General features: G+C 38.9%; 1 protein-coding gene across 1 annotated transcript; it reads left to right on the top strand.

The window, feature by feature from the left end:
• Positions 1-1243: 1243 nt before the first annotated feature.
• LOC127121603 (uncharacterized) lies at positions 1244-11466 on the top strand. The gene is made up of 4 exons (XM_051052063.1): positions 1244-1355; positions 1449-1697; positions 10817-11271; positions 11389-11466. The coding sequence occupies exons 1-4, from the start codon at positions 1244-1246 to the stop codon at positions 11464-11466; spliced, it is 894 nt and encodes a 297-aa protein (XP_050908020.1).
• Positions 11467-21035: the final 9569 nt, after the last annotated feature.

Here is a 21035-nt window from a genome sequence, read left to right on the forward strand (position 1 = left end):
TTAAGTTCAAAGTGCCTGACTTTGAGAAATATAAGGGAAATACATGCCCGCTCAGCCATCTTGTGATGTATGCTCGCAAGATGCCAACCCAAACAGACAATGATCAACTGCTGATCCACTACTTTCAGGATAGCCTGACAGGTGCTGCACTCCAGTGGTATATGGGGCTGGAGAGTACAAGCATCCGCTCTTTTAAAGATCTAGGCGAGGCCTTCGTTAAGTAGTATAAATATAATGTGGATATGGCTTCAGACAGGGACCAATTGAGGGCGATGTTGCAGAAGGATAAGGAGACCTTCAAGGAGTACGCCCAAAGATGGCGAGAATTGGCAGCTCAGATAGTGCCACCCCTGGAAGAGAAGGAGATGACAAAGATCTTCTTGAAGACTTTGAGCTCTTTCTATTATGAAAGAATGATTGTCAGCGCTCCCTCAGACTTCACCAAAATGGTGAATATGGGGATGAGATTAGAAGAAGGGGTCCGTGAAGGACGTTTATCTAGAGATGATGGTTCCTCAGCAAAGAAGTATGGAGGCTTTGCTAGGAAGAAAGAGGGAGAGACTCATGTTGTGTCCTCCCATATTAAAAGAAGGCCCTCTATAAGGAGGAAGAACGTGCGTCCAATCGTCAACCAACACCAGGTGGCTCATATAGCACCTACTTTCAGAGAAGTTCATCAACAACAACAACAACATCGTCAACAACAACAGGCCTACCAGCCTCGTAACAATAATAACACCAGCACCAGCAACTACGAGAAGAAAAGGGTAACTTTTGACCTGATTCCGATGACATATGTTGAGCTTTATCCTTCCTTGATTGATAGGAAGCTGATAACCCCACGAGATCCTCCTGTTGTACCAACCAATCCTCAATGGTGGTATAAGCCCGAGCTTCATTGTGTATATCATTACGGTGCTCCTGGACATGATGTGGAAAACTGTTACCCATTGAAGACCAAGGTGCAAGACCTTGTGAGAAGTGGGATATTGTTTTTTGAGGACCTATGTTTCCGAATGTAAAGAAGAACCCATTGCCCGAGCATGGGAAAGAAGCTGTTAATATGGTCCAGGGATGCCCTGGCAAGTACAAAGTCCTGTATGTAAATGACATAAGGAAATCTTTGGTCGAGATGCACAAGCTATTGTGTGAACACAGTCATTACGAGCATGACCATGATAGGTGCCATGTGTACACTATCAATGAGAGAGGATGTCGTCAGGTGAGAAGGGACATCTAAGAGATGATAGATCAAGGGATAATTGAGATACTTCATAATCGTAATGAGGATGAAGTTGATGTAATTACTCCTGTGTTTAGAATTCCTAAGCTTGTTGTTGTCAAGTATGATGGAAGCAAGAAGAAGGTATCACCAGCTCTTGTGATTAAGCCAACGGGCCCTGTCCCGTATGTATAAGACAAAGTTGTTCCTTACCGATATAATGCAGTCATGCTGGAGGATGGAAAGGAGGTGTCGTTGCCCTCAACTTCTGTGGTAAGCATTTCAGATGTTAGTGGAGTGACCCGTAGTGGTCGTGTTTTCTCGGCGCCGCCAAAATCCCGCGAAGACATTGTGCAGAGAACTGTTGTTAATCCTACCGGTCCCGTGGGGACTTCTTCTCAAAATAATTCTGTTCCTGTTGTTAACCCTGTTGTTGTCAAGAATAATAGCACTCCTATCCTAGTTGGCCAGTCTGGCATTTTGAAAGAGGATGGTGATGAGATGTTGAGGCTCATCAAAAGGAGTGAATATAATATTGTTGATCAGCTGCTACAAACTCCATCAAAGATATCTGTCTTATCTTTGTTGATGAATTTCGAGCCACACTGCAAAGCTTTGCAGAGGGTGTTGGGCGTGGCATACGTGGACTATGATGTCACAATTGAGCAGTTTGATAACATTGTTGCAAATATAACCGCTTGCAACAACTTGAGCTTCTGTGATGCTGATCTTCCCGAGGAGGGAAAAGACCACAATTTGGCTTTACACATATCTATGAATTGTAAAGACGATGCCTTGTCCAATGTGTTGGTGGACACAGGGTCATCTCTTAATGTGTTTCCAAAATCCACTCTTGCTAAACTTTCATATCAGGGGCCTACCATGAGGCAGAGTGGAGTGGTTGGGAAGGCGTTTGATGGATCGCGTAAAACTGTGATCGGCGAATTAGAACTCCCGATCAAGATTGGACCTAGTGACTTCCAGATCACTTTCCAGGTCATGGACATCCATCCGTCTTATAGTTGTTTGCTGGGCAGACCATGGATTCACGAGGCAGGCGCCGTGACATCCACCCTACACCAAAAATTGAAGTTCGTAAAGAATAAGAAGTTGGTGGTGATAGGGGGAGAGAAGACTCTCTTGGTCAGTCATTTATCTTCCTTCTCCTATATTGATGCTGAAGATGAGGTTGGGACTCCGTTCCAAGCTTTGTCTATTACTGAGCCTTCAAGGAAAGGACTTTCTTCATTTGTCTCATATAACGATGCAAAGTTGGCCATTGAGCATGGTGCAACTACTGGTTTGGGGAAAATGATCAAGTTGGAAGATAACAAGTCCCGAGCTGGCATATGGTATTCTTCTGGTGTTTCTAATGATCGTGGGCTGTTCCAGAGTGGAGGTTTTATCCACACCGTTGAAGGTCAGGAAGTTGTTGCCATTGTTGAAGATGATGAAGAGGAAGACCTTGGAAATTTTGTTATACCCGGAGGAATCTGCAATAATTGGGTCGTTGTTGATGTTCCAACAGTTATCCATAAGTCAACGTGATATGTTCATTTTTCCTTTTTACTTTTTTGCATAAAATTGGTGATCACCATAAAACCCCAAAAAAAGGAAAATAAAATCAATTTTTCATCTACATAATGATTTGCCTTGTTTGAATTCTGAAATCTCTTTTATACTCAAAATCATTATGCAGGTTAATCAAACCCATTGACCATAATAATCTAACACCATCTCCCAACTTTGAGTTCCCTGTATTTGAGGCGGAAAAAGATAATGTTGAAGAGATTCCTGATGAGATCACCCGTCTGCTTGAGCACGAGGAGAAGATCATTCAGCCACATCTTGAGAATCTGGAGACAGTCAACTTGGGGTCTGAAGATTGCATCCGCGAAGTAAAGATTTGGGCACTCCTTGAAGAGTATGTTAAGAAGGGGTTGATTGAGTTGCTACGAGAATATGTCGACGTCTTTGCCTGGTCGTATGAAGACATGCCTGGTCTAGATACTGATATCGTGCAACATTTGTTGCCATTAAAGCCTGAGTGTGTGCCTGTGAAGCAGAAGCTCAGAAGAACTCATCCCGATATGGCATTGAAGATTAAAGAAGAAGTTCAGAAGCAAATTGATGCGGGGTTTCTGGTGACTTCTACATATCCTCAATGGGTGGCTAATATTGTGTTTGTGCCTAAGAAAGATGGAAAAGTCTGAATGTGTGTGTGGATTACCGTGACTTGAATAAAGCTAGTCCAAAAGATGATTTTCCTCTACCACAGATTGATATGTTGGTAGACAATACAACTAAATTCAATGTCTTCTCATTTATGGACGGATTTTCCAGTTATAATCAGATTAAAATGGCACCCGAGGATATGGAGAAGACAACATTCATCACACCTTGGGGAACATTCTGTTATCGAGTGATGCCCTTCGGTTTGAAGAACGCTGGAGCCACGTATCAACGAGCTATGACTACCTTGTTTCATGATATGATGCACAAGAAGATTGAGGTGTATGTTGATGATATGATTGCAAAGTCGAAAACGGAAGTTGAACATGTATAACACTTGTTGAAGCTTTTCCAACGTTTGAGGAGGTATAAGCTCCGCTTGAATCCGAACAAGTGTACATTTGGAGTCCGTTCCGGCAAGTTATTAGGCTTTATTGTCAGTGAGAAAGGTATTGAAGTTGATCCTGCCAAGGTCAAAGCAATACAAGAGATGCCTGCACCAAAAACTGAGAAGCAAGTCCGAGGTTTTCTTGGCCGCTTGAATTACATTTCCAGATTTATATCCCACATGACTGCCACATGTGTGCCTATATTCATGCTCCTCCGAAAAGATCAACGTCATGATTGGAACGAGGACTGCCAAAAAGCCTTTGACAATATCAAAGATTATTTGTCTGAGCCTCCGATTCTGTCTTCGCCTATTGAAGGGAGACCATTGATTATGTGCTTGATTGTGCTTGATGATTCCATGGGTTGTGTTCTTGGTCAGCAAGATGAATCAGGAAAGAAAGAATATGCAATATACTACTTGAGTAAGAAGTTTACTGATTGTGAGTCTCGGTACTCAATGCTTGAGAAGACATGATGTGCGTTGGCTTGGGCTGCTAAGCGCTTACGCCAGTATATGTTGAATCATACGACTTGGTTGATATCCAAAATGGATCCAATCAAGTATATCTTCGAGAAGTCTGCTTTAACTGGGAGAATTGCCCATTGGCAGATGTTGTTATCTGAGTATGATATTGAGTATCGAGCTCAAAAAGCTATTAAAGGTAGTATCTTGGCTGATCATTTGGCACATCAACCGATTGAAGATTATCGGTCTGTGCAATACGACTTCCCTGATGAGGAGATTCTGTATTTTAAGATGAAAGATTGCGATGAGCCTACGCTCGATGAAGGGCCAGAGCCCGATTCCCGATGGGGTATGGTGTTCGATGGCACTGTTAATCAGTATGGAAATGGTATTGGGGCAGTGATTATTACTCCTCAAGGCACACATTTTCCTTTTACAGCAAGGCTAACTTTCAAATGCACGAATAATATGGAGGAGTATGAGGCATGTATTATGGGTTTGGAAGAGTGTATTGATCTTAGGATCAAACATCTTGATGTTTATGGTGATTCGTCCCTTATTGTTAATCAGATTAAGGGTGAATGGGAGACGAATCAGCCTGACCTCATCCCATACAGAGATTACACGAGGAGGATTTCAACTTTCTTTACTGGGGTTGACTTCCATCATATTCCTCGAGATGAGAATAGGATGGCGGATGCTCTTGCTACACTTGCTTCAATGATTGTAGTGAAATATTGGAATGAAGTTCCCAACATTACCGTGATGCGCTTGGATAGACCAGCTCATGTGTTTGCAGTTGAAGAAGTGAAAGATGATAAGCCATGGTATTATGATGTCAAGTGTTTTCTTCAGAGTCAGACTTACCCGCCTGGGGCATCTGTTAAAGATGAGAAAACTTTGAGGAGATTATCTGGCAGTTTCTACCTTAATGGCGATGTGCTTTATAAGAGGAATTTCGACATGGTTCTTCTCAGATGCGTGGATAAACATGAAGCGGACCTGTTAATGACTGAAGTCCATGAAGGTTCATTTGGTACTCATTCCAATGGACATGCCATGTCAAAGAAGATGTTGAGAGCAGGCTACTATTGGCTGACAATGGAGTCTGACTGCTGCAAATATGTGAAGAGATGCCACAAGTGTCAGATTTATGCGGATAAGATTCATATTCCCCCGACACTTCTGAATGTTATTTCCTCACCATGTCCTTTCTCCATTTGGGGAATTGACATGATTGGCATGATTGAACCAAAGGCGTCGAACGGTCACCGTTTTATTCTCGTAGCTATTTATTACTTCGCCAAGTGGGTTGAAGTAGCATCGTATGCAAATATGACCAGGCAGGTAGTCGTGAAGTTTATCAAGAACCAGCTTATATGCCGATATGGTGTGCCAGACAAGATCATTACTGATAATGGATCTAACTTGAACAACAAGATGATGAAAGAGCTGTGTAGCAAGTTCAAGATTGCGCATCATAATTCTTCTCCCTATAGACCCAAGATGAATGGGGTTGTTGAAGCTGCTAACAAGAATATCAAGAAGATTATCCAGAAGATGGTTGTTACGTACAAAGATTGGCATGAGATGCTGCCATTTGCTTTGCATGGTTATCGTACATCTGTCCGCACTTCAACAGGGGCAACCCCTTTCTCTCTTGTATATGGCATGGAGGTTGTGCTCCCCGTAGAGGTTGAGATCCCATCAATGAGAGTCTTGATGGAAGCCAAGTTGACTGAGGCTGAACGGATTCAGAGTCGTTTTGACCAGTTGAATTTGATTGAAGAGAAGAGATTAACTGCCATGTGCCATGGTCAGTTATATCAGCAAAGGATAAAGAAAGCCTTTGATAAGAAGGTCAAGCCTCGTGTGTTCCGAGAAGGTGATCTTGTGCTCAAGAAAGTCTTATCTTTCACGCCCGATTCCAGGGGCAAGTGGACTCCAAACTATGAAGGTCCATATGTTGTTAAGAGAGCCTTTTCAGGCGGTGCTATGTTGCTTACAACTATGGATGGGGAGGATTTCACTCGTCCTGTGAATTCAGATGCAGTCAAGAAATACTTCGCCTAAAAATAAAAACAGAATGGCTCGCTAAGTTGAAAACCCGAAAAGGCGACTTAGGCAAAAATGAGCGTCTCGGTGGATTGAAAACCCGAAAGGGCGGTCCAGGCAAAAGTTAGAGACATGAAAAATAATAAATATCCCGCTAGATTGAGTACCTCACCATGGGGCAATCTAGGCAAAAATTAGGGATTTGGCAAGTAACTGCATCCTGACAAGACTTTTCTCTACAATTGTCATCTATCAAAGATCCTCACTCAGTCATCGTCAACTGAAGCTTCAAATACATTGGATTCAGAGTTGGTGGAGAAAACAGTCATTATGTTCAATGTAGCCTTTTTTCCATGAATATCACCAATTTCAAATTTGTAAAGATCCATGGAGTCTCGCCATTTACGGACTACCATTCTATTAAATAAATTTGAGCCCTTATCCAATTCTTTGCACTCTTATTTGTTTCTGTTAACAGATGTTTGCATGTTTTAATTGATAAGTATCATTGTTTTTAAACAAATAAAGTTTTTTATAAATTGTTTTAAACAAAATGAACATTCACAATGACTAAAAAGATAAATGGAACGTCTTCAGTGCTCTCCCAAGGATAGTACGATTTCCAAATGGTAATACATTTGTTCACATTCTGGCATGTTTATATCCTCTTCATCAGCTTTCAGTTGTTTCCTCAGAAAGAAGTTGTCTAGAGCAGTTGGTGAAGGGCCTGTTTCCCTCTTCATCCCCAGCATGTCACGTATTGGCGGAGGATCCATTTCTGATTCCCTTAGCCAAGACATGTTTCCTTTAAGAGTTGCCTACAGTTTATCCCCGGCAGGTTTGCCTGACCCGAGTTTGATAATTTGTATCCCCTCCGTGGTTGAAGATTTCTTCTAATTAAGAGATGCTGAGGAAAATGTGTTGCTTCCTTCCCCAGCAGAGTCGCCACTTTTCTGTAGCGGGGTTTTCGTTTACTTTTGGTTTAGTCAATAAACCTAAAGGTAACGAAAACCCCTCTACACTGAGGATCAAGAAAACATAACTTTCATGTGTCCATTCAATACATTTGGTTACAGGAGGATACCATTTGGTCTGTTCAATGCTCCTGGCACATTCCAGCGATGCATGATTAGTATTTTTGCTGAATTTATTGAAAATTACATGGAGGTATTTATGGATGATTTCACTATTTATAGTTCTTCATTTGATGCATGTTTGAGTAGTTTGGATATGATTTTAGAGAGATTCATTAAAACTAACCTTATATTGAATTATGAGAAATGCCATTTCATGGTTGAATGAGGAATTGTTTTAGGACATATAGTTTATGGAAAAGGAATACATGTGGATCCTGCTAAGATTAGTGTGATTTCTAATATGCCTTATGTAACACCCCTTTTTCTACCCCAAAATACTTAACATATAATCAGAGTAAATAAGCACACATATAAACAAAAGGGCGTCACATCGACGTTTTCAAAAACTAAGAGCTTTCAAAAACCAACATCATTCATCATCAATATGCAATACACATGGTCATTTAAAATAACACATTTCAATTATCATGAATATTCAAGCATATGCGTTCGCAGCGGAAAATAATGAATACTCATGTATTTCATCAAATGATCCATGTCCCATACCATGATCATCTCTCAATAATCTCTTCAATTAAACATGTTCACAATTAATAACATAAAACGTATCCAAATCAGATATGAGTTCCATACTACCAATCTACCCAGTGTTACATGACCAGAGCATTGACACACTACTTAGTCTCTAAACGAAGTACCGCAGCTCTCCAGCTAATCTCGAGTGAGCTACCATCCACTTACTTCAACGATACTACTCCTGAGTATCTGCGCGATACCCATGTAAAGGTAACATTCAAACAGAAAGGGTGAGAATTCAAATCATCATGAAGAAGTATTAATCAAGCACAATGATTAAATCAACAATTAAAGGAATCCGTCACACTTCACATAACCATGTAAATAATATTAAACAACATTTATTTCACATGTTTCAAGCACACATAAAAACTCAAGGAGTATAATATTCAAATCCAATAGTATATTCCCAAAAATACACCTAACGACAATTATCACATAATCACATAAGTTGCCAAGTTATGTATCCAAACATCACCAAATTCAATTACCATATCTCATACACACATCACAATCACAACAATGCAAACATTCAATTATCACATGACTCTAATGTGACCCAATGCAAGACATGTGACTCTATGCATGTGGTACCATAATGTGAACCCAACGTTTCACCGCTTTCCGATTCAATATCTAGAATCCAAGCCACCACGTCTATTTCCAATTAAGGATCAACGTCTGCTACGCCAATTTCCAATTAAGGATCAACGTCTATTTACCACGCCTATTTCCAATTAAAGATCAACGTCTGCTACGCCTATTTCCAATTAAGGATCAACGTCTATTTACCACGCCTATTTCCAATTAAGGATCAACGTCTGCTACGCCTATTTCCAATTAAGGATCAACGTCTAATACCATGTGAACCCACAGTTTCACCGCTTCCACAATGAAGCCGACCATGCCATGAATGAATGTACAAATACCAATACATATGCAATTAAGATCATCTCTACCATCTTAACATTCCACATATCACCATAATTCAACTCTATGAATCATACACCAATGGTACATATACACATTCATAACAATATATCATTCACAATCCACCAATGGTACATATACACATTCATAACAATATATCATTCACAATCCACCAATGGTACATAAACACATTCATAACAATATATCATTCACAATCCACCAATGGTACATAAACACATTCATAACAATATATCATTCACAATCCACCAATGGTACATATACGCATTCATAACAATATATCATTCACAATCCACCAATGGTACATATACACATTCATAACAATATATCATTCACAATCCACCAATGGTACATATACACATTCATAACAATATATCATTCATAATCCACCAATGGTACATATACACATTCATAACAATATATCATTCACAATCCACCAATGGTACATATACACATTCATAACAATATATCATTCACAATCCACCAATGGTACATATACACATTCATAACAATATATCATTCAAAAATATAGGCTAATTATCAAATACGCATACTTAGATTTCATTCCAAAACGAATACAGCATTTAAATCTCAATTTTTCACTTTTTACATCAAGTAACCGGTTAACGCTCGGTGAGTAACCCGTTACTCAGTTTAACAGAATGCAGATTTTTAAGCAAGTAACCGGTTAACACTCGGTGGGTAACCGGTTACTGTAAAACAGAATTAACATATTTTTAAGCAAGTAACCGGTTAACGCTCGGCGAGTAACCGGTTACTGTAAAACAGAATGCAGAATTTTCTGCGTTTTTCATCGTTGGAGGACTTTCGGACCTCCGATTTCGATTCCGTAAAAAGCTACACGTTCAGAAAATTATAACTCATACAATATCATAATTATATAACGTAAATTTTCAGTTTTAACACAATTAAATCACCACAATCAAGAGTACTCATCAAACTAACAATTTCAAACAACCATACAAAATTAGGGATTTTAACCTGCACATACATCTACCCATTGACCCAATCATACTAACCCATAATAATAAGGATTCCCCCCTTACCTCTTCAATTTTCTGGAAACCCTAGCTCTTCTCTTTACTTTTCCTCTCCTCTTTATCTATTGCCTTCAATGATCAAATGAATCCTAATTCTCACTCTCCTCACCTATTACTATTTATATTAGTATTCTATTTGGGCTTAAGTCATTATACTTCTAATTTAATTAATAGGCCCAATAAGACCTAATATTTAAATATCTCTATTTAATTCAAATAAATTAAACTAACACCATATATCCACCAAGTTAATTAATTCAATTATTCATGATATCTCCTATCAACTAAATAATTAATTAACACTCCCCATAAGTAATAATAGTATAATAAATAAATACTAAAAATTGGGTTGTTACACCTTACCCATCTTGCATTTGCGAGATTCATTCTTTTCTTTGTCATGCAGGTTTTACAGGCGCTTCATAAAGGATTTCAGCGGGATAGCTCTCCCGCTATCAAATTTGTTGAAAAATTATGTCACTTTAAACTTTGATGACAAATGCAAAAAGGAGTTTGATTTCTTGAAGAAAGCGCTTACCTATAACCCTATCACTCAACCACCTGACTAGACCCTCCCTTTTGAAATAATGTATGATGCATCTAACTATGCAGTATGGGCGGTCCTAGCACAAAGAGTTGACAATGATGCCCATGTTATTTATTATGCTTCTAGAACTTTAGATTATGCGTAGGATAATTACACTACAACTGAAAAAGGAACTTCTAACTATTGTTTTTTCTCTTGATAAATTTGGATAATATTTTATAGGTTCCAAGGTAGTTGTTTTTACTGACCATGCAACTTTGAAGTACCTGTTGAAGAAACTAGAAGTAAAGCCGAGATTGATTCAGTGGATGTTGTTGCTCCAAGAGTTCAATTTGGAGATTAAAGATAAAAATGGAGTTGAGGATTTAGTGGATGACCACTTAAGAAGAATAGAGAGGGATAAAGATATTTTTCCCATCCATGATGGTTTTCCTGATGAGAAGCTTTTACACCTACGTGAGGTAACTCCTTGGTATGCTGATTTAGTTAATTATCTTGTTGCTAGAGTTTTGCCTGTAGGTGCATCTAGATCACAAATTCATAAACTCAAAAGTGATGCAAAATATTATGTGTGGGATGATCCATATATTTGGAAATTCGGTACTTATCAGATAATTAGGATATATGTCCCCGACCATGAGATTGACATTATTTTTCACTTTTCTCATGCATCTCAAGTTAGAGGGCATTTCAGTCCTCAAAGGACTGCTATAAAAATCATAGACTCATGTTTCTTTTGGCCCACTATTTTTAAGGATTCTTATGATACTTACCTTACTTGTAAACAATGTTAGATATCAGGTACAACCATCACTCGTAAGAGTGAAATGCCTCAACAACCAATGCTTTTCTGTGAGGTGTTTGATGTATGAGGAATTGACTTTATGGGTCCCTTCCCTGTACCTTCTAGTTTTGTTTACATTTTACTTATTGTTGATTATGTTACAAAGTGGGTGAAAGAAATCCCCACTAGGACTAATGATTCTAAAGTTGTTGCAGATTTTTTCAGGTCAAATATTTTTTGCAGGATTGAAATACCTCGATCTATCATAAGTGACCATGGCACCTATTTCTTTAATCTCACCTTGGAAGCTTTTCTACAAATGTATGATGTTGTGTATATGGTCTCTACTACATATCACTGATGACTTCTCAGAAAGTGTACCGATAGTATTACAGTAATAAAAAGATCGAACCCACAAGGGTTGTGTTCGAACAAGCCAACAATTGTGTAATGTAAAGGAAAAACAATAAATGGGGGGGGGGGGGGGAGGGGTCAGGTTTTTAGACGAAAAACTAATTACGAGTTTAAATAGAAGTAATAAAGATGGTTAGGTTGTGCATTAGAATCCCCTTATCCTCTCTTGTTGATGTATGATGCCTTATATGAATGGTATTATCCTTATAATCTCACGACGAATTAACAAAACCGTTATAGTCAGTCCTCCACGAAATATAGTCCTCCAGCATAACTAGGGTTAGGCGATGTATAACATATGAATTCCCTTAAAGGATTGGGCTCCAATGGATTCCAATGCTCTCAAAATCATCCTTTGATGTTGTAAAATCGTGCTTCCAGTGCAAGAATTTGTAACCCTTACCAAACTGCTAAAAATCCCCTTAAAAAGTACCCAGAATGGGTCATAACGTGTCAGAAAAAGCCTAGAAAAGTGCCCACCGTGCGCATTATACAAGCATCACGCACGCGATGTAACCTAAACATCCCTATCGCGCATGCGATGACGCATGATGGCACACGTGATTATTCCACTAGCCGCATCAAAATTCACCCTTTTCACCATAATTTTCACTAAGTCCCATTCTTCCATACTTGGTTATTTTTCACTCATTCTTGGGTCTTTCTTCTTCATTTTGGCTCATCTTTCGCTCGTTTTTCAGCGATCATTCGCCTAATTATATGTAATGAGAGACTATCATCAATCACCCATAAACTAATGGGCAAGATGAGATCTCAAACGGGGAAATTAAACAGATTTTGGAAAAGATGGTGCAACCAAATAGAAAAGACTAGAGCCATCGTCTAAAATAGACACTTTGGGCTTAAATAAAATCTTTCAAAACACAATAGGAACATATCCCTATCGACTTTTGTTTGGTAAGGCATGTCACCTCTATGTAGAAATTGAACATCATGCTTATTGACTGGTCAAAAGTTGTAATTTGGAAGTGTAGAAAACATGTATGAAAAGAAAACTCCAATTACAGCAGCTTGAATAACTTAGGCTAGAATCCTATGAAAACTCTAGAATTTATAAAGAGAAAACTAAGCACTTCCATGATAAGATAATTTCTAAGAAGGAATTCTATGTTGGCCAGAAAGTTTTACTGTTTAACTCCCGCCTAAAAGTTATGTTTGAGAAACTTCTACCTAAGTGGGTTGATCCTTTTGTTATTACTAATGTTTTTCCCTCATGGTGCAATAGAAATAAAAAAGTGTAGGTACTGACAAAGTCTTTAAAGTCAACGATCAATGCCTAAATCTATTCCATGAAAGTTTTATGCTTGAAGATGCAACCATAGAAGAACTTTCCTTGGAAAAGGAAACCTACACTACAGTTTGATTAGGGAGTCCTTCTTTCTTTTTCTCATCCTTATTTTATATTTATATTTTTCATTGAGGATAATGTGTATTTTAAGTGTGGGGGATAAATTATTTTACTTGTGTGTTTTCTTATTTGTCATTTACTTGCTTTCTTATAAATAAATAAATAAAATAAAATTGCATACTTTTTTCTTTGGTTTTTGGGTTGCAAGTTTGAGTATATTCTTTGTTCTCTTGACTAAAGACCCGTGGTGTGATGTCAGTGATTTGATGTGAATTTTTAGTATGATAGGTAGGATTACATTATAAAATGTGCCTCATTTGTAGTTGATTAATGCTCTTTGTGATATTTTGAGCCTAATAATGGATAACATTAAAAAATCCATCTCTTTTTGTGTTATGTGATTTCACTCATGCCCGTTAGTTACTATAGAATGTGATTTGTCTCTTGATGAAACTTTTTGATTACTCGTGTACACTGATATGATAAAGAAAACTTATTTTGTTTTAATTTTAACCACTTAGCCAAAAAGCCAACCATGAAATTATATTACCCCTTGTTTGAAACCCCTTTGAGCCTATTTATCCCATTTTTTGTTTATAACTTATTACAAGTCTAAAGTGAAAAACAATTATATCACCCTATTTAAGGGAATGAAGGAGTCTTGTTTAGAATTGTGTGAGATTGAATTAGCATAGTTGTGATATTTCAAAAGTTGATAGAAAAAGAAAAGAAAAGAAAGAAGGAAGAAAATCCATGTTCTTATCTTATCCCTTCTGAAAAAGAGAAAAAAAAGAAAAAAAGAAAAAGGGAAAAGAGAAAAATAAAAAGCAAAGAGAAGAGAAAATGTCTGCATAGAGGTTGATGGAAATTAAATGAATTATTTTTTAGTTCAACTCGCACAGTCCCTTTCAATTCTCTTTTATCCCTTTAAATATTAGCCTAGTACCCATTAGAATTTATCCTACCATTACCTTGGCCCCATTACAACCTGAATAAATCCGTTTTGATCTTTGTGTGCATATATTTCAAGTGTGGATATTAGAGTCTTTTCAAGCTTATGGTAGTGATAATTTTCATGATGTGCTTTGAGTGTAAACAATTAACCTAAACACTTGAGAGTTGAGAGAATTTTATCCTTTAAGAACCTTGCTACTTATGATGTAGTATTTGGTAAACCGTCTTCTTACTTGTTTTAACTTTCACAAAATGTTAATCACTAACACCATATTACTTGAAGCTTATAATGAGGATTTTACTTACCCCTTTGTGATCCCGAAAATCTTTGAAATTGCATGCTCTGTTATGTTCTTGTTTTTCTTGTTTTTACTATGTTTTGAATTTTTACTTTAATACACCATATTTTACTTTGTGGTAAGGAATTTTAATGATTTGTTGCTTTTATTTTACTGTTACTAGTGTGTTTCCTAAGTTTAGTTTAGTTATGCTTTTATTTTAATTTTGTTATTTATTTTCTGAATAAATAGTAATTTGACATATTCTCACCACTAAGGTCATAACTTCAGCTACGGGATGCCTTTTGATGCGTTCTAATATGATTTAGAAATATGAGAGTATAAGCTACAAGTTTCGTGTTGAAGTCAAAAACCAATTCAGAGTGTAGAAAAGTCAAAATACTGTGTTGTCGTGCCATACTTTATAAAAAAATTTGAGCTGCTTTTTATGTTTTTCGGGTCGGTTGCTATTAGGGCCCGATTTCTATTTTATTTAAACAAATTTTGCAGCCTTAGAGAATTCATTCAGTATTTTATGAATTAGAAAAGAGAGCTTACGAATTCTATGTAGAACTAATTACCTAGGTTGATTTGTGTTAGATGCCCAAAAGTGCTTATTTGAGCTATCATATGTGGGCATCTTTCACTCTTTTGCCTTGCTAAAATTGCCAAAATCACATTTATTTTACATGGAATGCGTACATTGATAAACAAGCTTGGTGCCTTTGATGTGTTTGTTATTGTGCAGGAAAGGCATGAATTAATTGATAATAAAGACACAAGAGAATTGGCAAAGGAACCAAAGCAAAGGAGCATTTCATCTGCCAGCTCGCTAGGCGAGGATGTGGCGAAGCAAAACCTTCGCTAGGCGAGCTCCTGGCGAAAGGCTCCAGTAAATTGGTTAATTAATTCGCTAGGCGAACTGAAGGCGAAGTGGCAGCGAATTCAGTCTGTTTTGGTGAAATGAGCAGCCAGCACTAGCTCGCTAGGCGAGGCTCTAGCGAGTCCCCAGCGAGCATTCCATTAGCAAAACCTCTCAACCTCGCTGGGGCGAAGGTTGAAGCGAGTTCTTCGCTAGGCGAAGGTCTGTTCGCTAGGCGAACATGACAGTTCCACAGGCCCAGTTTTCTCTGGGCGCAGGGGCATTTTGTGCCCATTTTTGGCCTTCGCTAGGCGAGCCTTTCTGCTCGCCTAGCGAACGTGACAGTTCTGCACTTGTCTATAAGTAGCAGGTGCCACTTTTTGAGGCCACACCACTTTTTACCAACTTTTCCATTTTTTTGTACTTTCTCTTAGATATTTTACAGCATGGTTAGGAGGGATTTTTGGATGCCCTAATCTCATTTTTCTTCATCTAGCAACCATCTTCCACAAAAAGAAGGTGGATTCCCATCCAACTTCGATCATTCGACTTGGATGTTGATCAACCCTCTTTTCTTACTTGCCGACCAAGCTACCATGAAAATGAGTAGCTAAGTCTCCATTTGTCAAGGTTAGATGTAGGTGATTTCCAAGCTTTGTGTGTAAATGTAAGGATCCTCATATGTAAACTCTTTAACGGTAAATATATGATGAAAACTTTGTTTCTATTTAAAACTCTTTGTGTTGGTATTTGATCGAGAGATGTTTACCGATTCTTGACCTAGGTTTTCATCCAAACTTGTTTGTTAGCTAGAGATAGTAACGAATGATTTTGTTCACCATAAGGTTGAACCAAAACGTTGTCTTTTTGATAGATTGTGTTCGAGAGAAACAATGGATCAAAATGACAAAACTCACAATGGGTGTTCGAGAGAAACGCATTGAGAGGACTTTGTGAAATTATTTATCATCTAAAGGAGTTTATAATATTGTTGACCGTGCAAAAACATGCAAAGCAAATGTAATCATTGAAACCTAACTCTGACAATATTTCTCATATTAATCAAAACGTAACTTTTACCGCAATTAATTACTTTGTATGCAAGATAACTTGATTAAAACCCAAAACCCTAGTGTTACTTTAAGTTAAGATTAATTCAACCATTGAACGGCAGTGATATCTTACAATCTCTGTGGATACGATAACAAAACCCGACACTTAAAAACAGTCTTCCTCTTCGTCATTGTTAGATGCCCAAAAGTGCTTATTTGAGCTATCATATGTGGGCATCTTTCACTCTTTTGCCTTGCTAAAATTGCCAAAATCACATTTATTTTACATGGAATGCGTACATTGATAAACAAGCTTGGTGCCTTTGATGTGTTTGTTATTGTGCAGGAAAGGCATGAATTAATTGATAATAAAGACACAAGAGAATTGGCAAAGGAACCAAAGCAAAGGAGCATTTCATCTGCTAGCTCGCTAGGCGAGGATGTGGCGAAGCAAAACCTTCGCTAGGCGAGCTCCTGGCGAAAGGCTCCAGTAAATTGGTTAATTAATTCGCTAGGCGAACTGAAGGCGAAGTGGCAGCGAATTCAGTCTGTTTTGGTGAAATGAGCAGCCAGCACTAGCTCGCTAGGCGAGGCTCTAGCGAGTCCCCAGCGAGCATTCCAGTAGCAAAACCTCTCAACCTCGCTGGGGCGAAGGTTGAAGCGAGTTCTTCGCTAGGCGAAGGTCTGTTCGCTAGGCGAACATGACAGTTCCACAGGCCCAGTTTTCTCTGGGCGCAGGGGCATTTTGTGCCCATTTTTGGCCTTCGCTAGGCGAGCCTTTCTGCTCGCCTAGCGAACGTGACAGTTCTGCACTTGTCTATAAGTAGCAGGTGCCACTTTTTGAGGCCACACCACTTTTTACCAACTTTTCCATTTTTTTGTACTTTCTCTTAGATATTTTACAGCATGGTTAGGAGGGATTTTTGGATGCCCTAATCTCATTTTTCTTCATCTAGCAACCATCTTCCACAAAAAGAAGGTGGATTCCCATCCAACTTCGATCATTCGACTTGGATGTTGATCAACCCTCTTTTCTTACTTGCCGACCAAGCTACCATGAAAATGAGTAGCTAAGTCTCCATTTGTCAAGGTTAGATGTAGGTGATTTCCAAGCTTTGTGTGTAAATGTAAGGATCCTCATATGTAAACTCTTTAACGGTAAATATATGATGAAAACTTTGTTTCTATTTAAAACTCTTTGTGTTGGTATTTGATCGAGAGATGTTTACCGATTCTTGACCTAGGTTTTCATCCAAACTTGTTTGTTAGCTAGAGATAGTAACGAATGATTTTGTTCACCATAAGGTTGAACCAAAACGTTGTCTTTTTGATAGATTGTGTTCGAGAGAAACAATGGATCAAAATGACAAAACTCACAATGGGTGTTCGAGAGAAACGCATTGAGAGGACTTTGTGAAATTATTTATCATCTAAAGGAGTTTATAATATTGTTGACCGTGCAAAAACATGCAAAGCAAATGTAATCATTGAAACCTAACTCTGACAATATTTCTCATATTAATCAAAACGTAACTTTTACCGCAATTAATTACTTTGTATGCAAGATAACTTGATTAAAACCCAAAACCCTAGTGTTACTTTAAGTTAAGATTAATTCAACCATTGAACGGCAGTGATATCTTACAATCTCTGTGGATACGATAACAAAACCCGACACTTAAAAACTGTCTCAACAAAATGGCGCCGTTGCCGGGGATTGTAAATTGATATTGCGAGCATCGCATTGGTTGTTTAAGTTTTAGCTTGTGAATTTTTGACTTGTGCTTGTAATTCGTTTGGTTTAGTGTGCAGCTTACGTTTTATGCGAGGGAAAATCCCTGTGGACGAACTTCTTTTTGATCCTGAGATCGAGAGAACCGCAAGGAGGCTCAATAGCAAAACAAGACGTAGGAGGCAACAGGCTAGGCAACGCCAAGAGCAAGGAGAAAGTTCTTCAACCACCAATCCACACACATTTGTACCAAACATGGAGCCACAACCACCACCACCGATTTCTACTCCATGTATCAACAGTCCAAGGAACACCGCTCAGTTTGCCAACCAAACTGGAAGGCAAGCTGAGATGAAGACGGGAACTCTGAATTTATTGTATGGGAGTCCATTCACCGGAATGGACCATGAAGACCCATTTGCTTTTCTCACAAAATTCTATGAGATAGCATTGGCTGCCGGAGTGGATCAGGCTCAGGAGCTTCCGTTGTTCAGACGTTTATTTCCTCACGCTTTGCTCGGTAAAGCAAAGGATTGGTATCTCGATCAAACACCTGCCGTAATGACAGATTGGAATGTGTTAGAGGAGAAATTCATTGAAAGATTTTTCTCTCATAACCGATTCATGGAATCAAAGACGGCCATCTCGGTGTTTTCTCAAGGAACCAGTGAATCGTTGAATGAAGCGTGGGAGAGATTCAAGTCCATGCTTAGGAAATGCAAAGGGCATGGATTTGATGAATTAACTCAAATCCATATCTTCCGAAATGGACTTCAACCAAACTGTAAGACGTTGTTGGATGCCACCTCGGGTGGCTCGTTGATGTCAAAAAGTGCCGAAGAAGCCACCAACATTATCAACCGTATGGCTTTGAATGATCTTCAAAGTCAAAGTCATGGAAATTCTTTGAAGAAGGCGGGAGTGCTTGAGTTAGGGACGAATGATGCCATACTTGCCCAAAACAAGCTCATCTCACAACAAGTGGAACTTTTAACGCAACAAATCAAAGAGTTAAGAGAACCGTCAAAAGCTAAACAAATAGCTTGTTGTGAACTTTGTAAAGGTGAACATGACACCGGATTTTGTCCACCTCCCGGTTTTGACGAAGTAAATTACATGGCAAATCAACGGGACTATCAACCAAGACAACAACAACCTTATCAACCGCACCCTCAACAACAACAACAACAATTCCAAGGGAACCAAGGGTTCCAACCTAGAAGCAACTATTATCATAACCAAGGTTATGGAGGTGGTTCTTCTAGCCGTCAAAATCCTCCCCAAAATCCGTATCAATCTCAACAACCGCCGGTAGTCAATTCTAAATTGGAAGAGACATTGACGCAATTCATGCAAATGTCAATGGCCAATCAAAAGAGTAATGACGCGGCCATAAAAAATCTTGAAACTCAAGTTGGGCAACTTGCCAAGCAACTAGCTGAACAACAAACCGGTCCTTCTTTCTCGGCCAATACGCAAACAAATCCTAAGGAGCATTGTAAGGCGATTGTGACGAGAAGTGGAAGGGAGTTGGGTAGTGAAAACGAAAAAAGAGTGGAGAGTGAAAAAAGAGAGAAAGAGAAGGAGATTGAGGAGGAGATAGTGGAAGAAAATGTTGATGGTGAAGTAGGAGTGTGGAGTGATGAGGAAGTAGTTGAAAAGAATAAAAATAATGGTGAAGTTGAAAATGAAAAAAATGTGGAGATTGAGGAGAATAAAAATGATGAGGTAATAAGGGAGGTAGTGAAGAAGCCGAGATGGAAAAGCGCTAGAATAGCGAAAGGGAAGGAGGTAGTGAGCGCTACTCCTGTCCAAAACCTTCCTTACCCTCATGCCCCGTCAAAAAGGGAGAATGAACGGCATTACGCCCGGTTCATGGATATTTTTAAGCAATTACAAATAAACATTCCGTTTGCTGAAGCTTTGGAACAAATGCCAAAGTATGCCAAGTTCATGAAGGACATACTAACCAAAAAGCGGAGGTATACGGAACCGGAGACCATCGTCCTTGATGCGAGCTGTAGTGCCATCATTCAAAGGACGCTTCCTAAGAAAGAGGTTGATCCGGGAAGAGTTACATTGCCGGTTAAAATTGGTGATGTGTATGTCGGAAAGGGACTTATTGACTTGGGGTCGAGCATAAATCTTATACCTTTGTCAATTATCAAGAGGCTTGGCAACATCGAGATTAAGTCCATCCGAATGACATTACAATTGGCGGATAAGTCGACGACCCATCCTCATGGCGTAGCCCAAGATGTGTTGGTGAAGGTCGACAAATTCTTCTTCCCGGTGGATTTCATTGTAATTGATATGGAGGAAGATGATGATGCTCCGCTCATATTGGGCCGACCATTCATGAAGACCGCAAGAATGATGATTGATGTTGATGACGGTTTAATGAAGGTGCGTGTTCAAAATGAGGAGGTCACCTTTGATCTATTCGAGGCGATGAAGCATTCCAAAGATAGACATGATGGCTTTCGAATCGATGTGATCGAAGACGCTATTATGGAAGTTTCAAAGCATATTCACGAGATATCTCCTATGGAGTTAGCTCTCGACGACTCATTGGAGGTTTTCACTGTTGAAGAGGAGCTAGCTCTTGAGGAATGCTTGAAGGAACTTGATAGCTTGGAAGACCTACAACCGTGGGAAATAGAGGAAGAAAATTTGAAGAAGGAGGTAATTGATGAGAAAGCGCCAATTGAATTAAAAGAGTTACCTTCGACTTTGAAATATGTGTTTTAGATGAGACCGAGGCAAAGCCGGTCATCATAAGCAACCTCTTGACAAAAGAAGAAGAAGCCCGTCTAATCATTGTGCTCAAAACCAATCAAGAAGCTATGGGTTGGACTCTTTCCGATCTTAAAGGAATTAGTCCATCCTATTGTATGCACAAGATTTTGATGGAGGAGGATTTCAAGCCGGTGGCTCAACCACAACGCCGCTTAAATCCTACGATGAAAGAGGTTGTAAGAAAGGAAGTGGTGAAG

The sequence above is a fragment of the Lathyrus oleraceus genome, chromosome 2 (genome assembly GCF_024323335.1).
Source record: "Lathyrus oleraceus cultivar Zhongwan6 chromosome 2, CAAS_Psat_ZW6_1.0, whole genome shotgun sequence".
Classification (NCBI taxonomy): Eukaryota; Viridiplantae; Streptophyta; class Magnoliopsida; order Fabales; family Fabaceae; genus Lathyrus; species Lathyrus oleraceus.

Bases quoted from the DNA above. Each gene is read 5' to 3' on its own strand.
- LOC127121603 (XM_051052063.1), top strand. From the start codon at position 1,244: ATGATAGATCAAGGGATAATTGAGATACTTCATAATCGTAATGAGGAT. The intron at 1,356-1,448 runs GCAAGAAGAAGG...GATATAATGCAG, and splicing joins TGTTGTCAAGTATGATGGAA to TCATGCTGGAGGATGGAAAG. The intron at 1,698-10,816 runs GCATTTTGAAAG...AATATTTTATAG, and splicing joins TATCCTAGTTGGCCAGTCTG to GTTCCAAGGTAGTTGTTTTT.